General features: G+C 56.7%; 1 protein-coding gene across 1 annotated transcript; it reads right to left on the bottom strand.

Moving 5' to 3' along the window:
* Positions 1–89: 89 nt before the first annotated feature.
* LOC122191759 (inositol 1,4,5-trisphosphate receptor-interacting protein-like 1) lies at positions 90–2,301 on the bottom strand. The gene has a single exon (XM_042892153.1). It carries the CDS (start codon positions 1,660–1,662, stop codon positions 202–204), a length of 1,461 nt encoding a protein of 486 aa, XP_042748087.1. The 5' UTR covers positions 1,663–2,301; the 3' UTR covers positions 90–201.
* Positions 2,302–2,307: the final 6 nt, after the last annotated feature.

Below are 2,307 nucleotides of genomic sequence, written 5' to 3'. Positions count from 1 at the left end.
GGCCCTGCCATCGGCCCTGTTCTGAGGCACGTGGCCGGATTGAGCCCCCACGGAGCGAGCTCAAAAGAGGTGCTGACTCCTTTGCTTCGGTGCGGAAGACTCTAAGTGCTTTGTATCCTTTACACCTGTGCAATTCCCAGTGCCTACTGAGCAGCGTCCTCTCATGTCCTGCGTGCTCGTCTGTGGGACAGTGCGCGTCTCTCATCTCCCATAGAGCAGCGTGGTTGTCAACCGATCGTGCAGCTCCTCCAAATCCTGCAGCGCCCGCTCGTATTTGTCCGGTTCCTCCTCCAGGTGCTGGAACATGTTGAGCGGTGGGGAAGCTCGGAACTCTTTTGGCAAGATAATCTCCTTAGGCAACGAGTCGTTTCCTACGATGAAGTGGTCCAGGCGTTTCTCCTCCACGCAGCACCACAGGTAGTTCAAGATGTCATCCATCCGCAGCAGGAAACTCCTCCCGTGCCACCTTTGCAAAGGAATGGTATTCAGGAGGTGCATGATCCCTGTCTTCATGTCATAGATGGTAAACCTGAGGCTCGCCATGAGATAGCCACACAGTTGCAGATATCTGAGGTAGAATTTGCCCCCCCGGGGGTGGTTGGCTACATACTGCAAGAACTTTTTCTCTGCCACTACACAGCTCTGTGGCCAGACCGTGCTGGGGGTATGACGAAACACTATCTCATGGCTGCTCAGAAAGATGTCCGTATCATCCTGCTGGACGCCAAACACAAACTCAACGTAGAAGATTCTTTTGTTGACATCTCTCACATGAAGCCTGCAGGAGCGCCTGGACTTCACCGTGTCTATCTCCATGGTGAACTCTGAGACGTGCATGCGTTGCCAGGCATTTTTGATCAGCTCCTGGAAGCAGCGGGCAGTCTTCTCCGCGTCTAAGTAGGACGTAGTGCAGAGGCTGTGCAGGAGGCTGGGCTGCTGACTTTTCAGCTCTTTGTCGGGGGTGTGGAGGAAGCACAGCATGCGCATCTCCTGCTCCCTCTCGCACGTGCATTCCAGCTCTACACAGATACGGGAGTCCGTTGCTGGTACCTCCCCTGTGGTGCCCAGATCCAGGTGGAAAGTGTGCCCACGGGGGGCCAACAGGGGCACAAGCAGGCTGAAGACAGGTACGTTTCTAACGGGACACCAGCCTTCGAAGGTACTGCCCACCTTGATGAGACGCTCTGGCACTGGATAGAAAGTATCTGATACCATACTTTGGCATATATCCATGACGCCATGCATCAGCGAGTACATCAGTTCACAGTCCTCTTGATGGCTTCGGACTGTCCAGAACACATCGAGAGAAAAGACACCGTCATCCTCCTCTTCCTCTTCCTCCTCCTCCTCCTCCTCCTGCTCCTTCTCACTGCTGGAGCTCTCCTCATCACTGGTGTCTTCAGCTCTATAGAACTTTGAGCAGATCATCCACATGAACAAATACAGAAGGATGGGAAGACAAAAAACAAAGCAGCGAAGCAGGGCTTGAGTGCCCATCGTGCTCAGCGCCATGTTCTTCTCTTCCATCTCCAGCAGCAGCTTTGTCATCTGCTCTTGCAGATACACCTCATGCTGCTGCATGCGGTCGAGCGTGTCCACATCCAAATCACCAACTAATGGTATTCTCTGCGCCAACAAGGCGAAGAAAAGCGCCAAAGCCATGATCTGGAAGAGGGGAGAGAGGGGAGGTCAGTGGGGCTGGGTGGGAGCTTGCGCTGGGGTCAGGGAGGAGCAGGAGTGAGGGAGCTGGGGGTCAGCAAGGGCCGAGGCCGGCGCTGGTGGTGACTGCCCGCAGAGCTGCTCGCAGGCTCCCTGAGCGCTCGCTGCTGCCACTGCAGGCTCCCAAACCTCTTGCGGGCCGGCATTTGCACCCGGCCCAGCACAGCCCTCCCCCTGCTGCTGTACTCACCGCTGGCCCAGGCCAAAGTGGAGCTTGGCTGCCTGTTGACGTCCGCAATACCAGCCCTGCACTGTGATGCACAGTGATGTCACAATGCCCCAGCCCCACCCTTCGGCCCCACCCAGCTGCCCTGGGCCCCATGGCCCTGCCATCGGCCCTGTTCTGAGGCACGTGGCCGGATTGAGCCCCCACGGAGCGAGCTCAAAAGAGGTGCTGACTCCTTTGCTTCGGTGCGGAAGACTCTAAGTGCTTTGTATCCTTTACACCTGTGCAATTCCCAGTGCCTACTGAGCAGCGTCCTCTCATGTCCTGCGTGCTCGTCTGTGGGACAGTGCGCGTCTCTCATCTCCCATAGAGCAGCGTGGTTGTCAACCGATCGTGCAGCTCCTCCAAATCCTGCAGCGCCC

The sequence above is a fragment of the Lagopus leucura genome, unplaced genomic scaffold (genome assembly GCF_019238085.1).
Source record: "Lagopus leucura isolate 7727_CA_CO unplaced genomic scaffold, USGS_WTPT01 35192-0_obj-0_obj, whole genome shotgun sequence".
Lineage (NCBI taxonomy): Eukaryota > Metazoa > Chordata > Aves > Galliformes > Phasianidae > Lagopus > Lagopus leucura.
The sequence above is the reverse complement of the archived record's forward strand: the minus strand, read 5'-3'. Positions and strand labels throughout refer to the sequence as shown.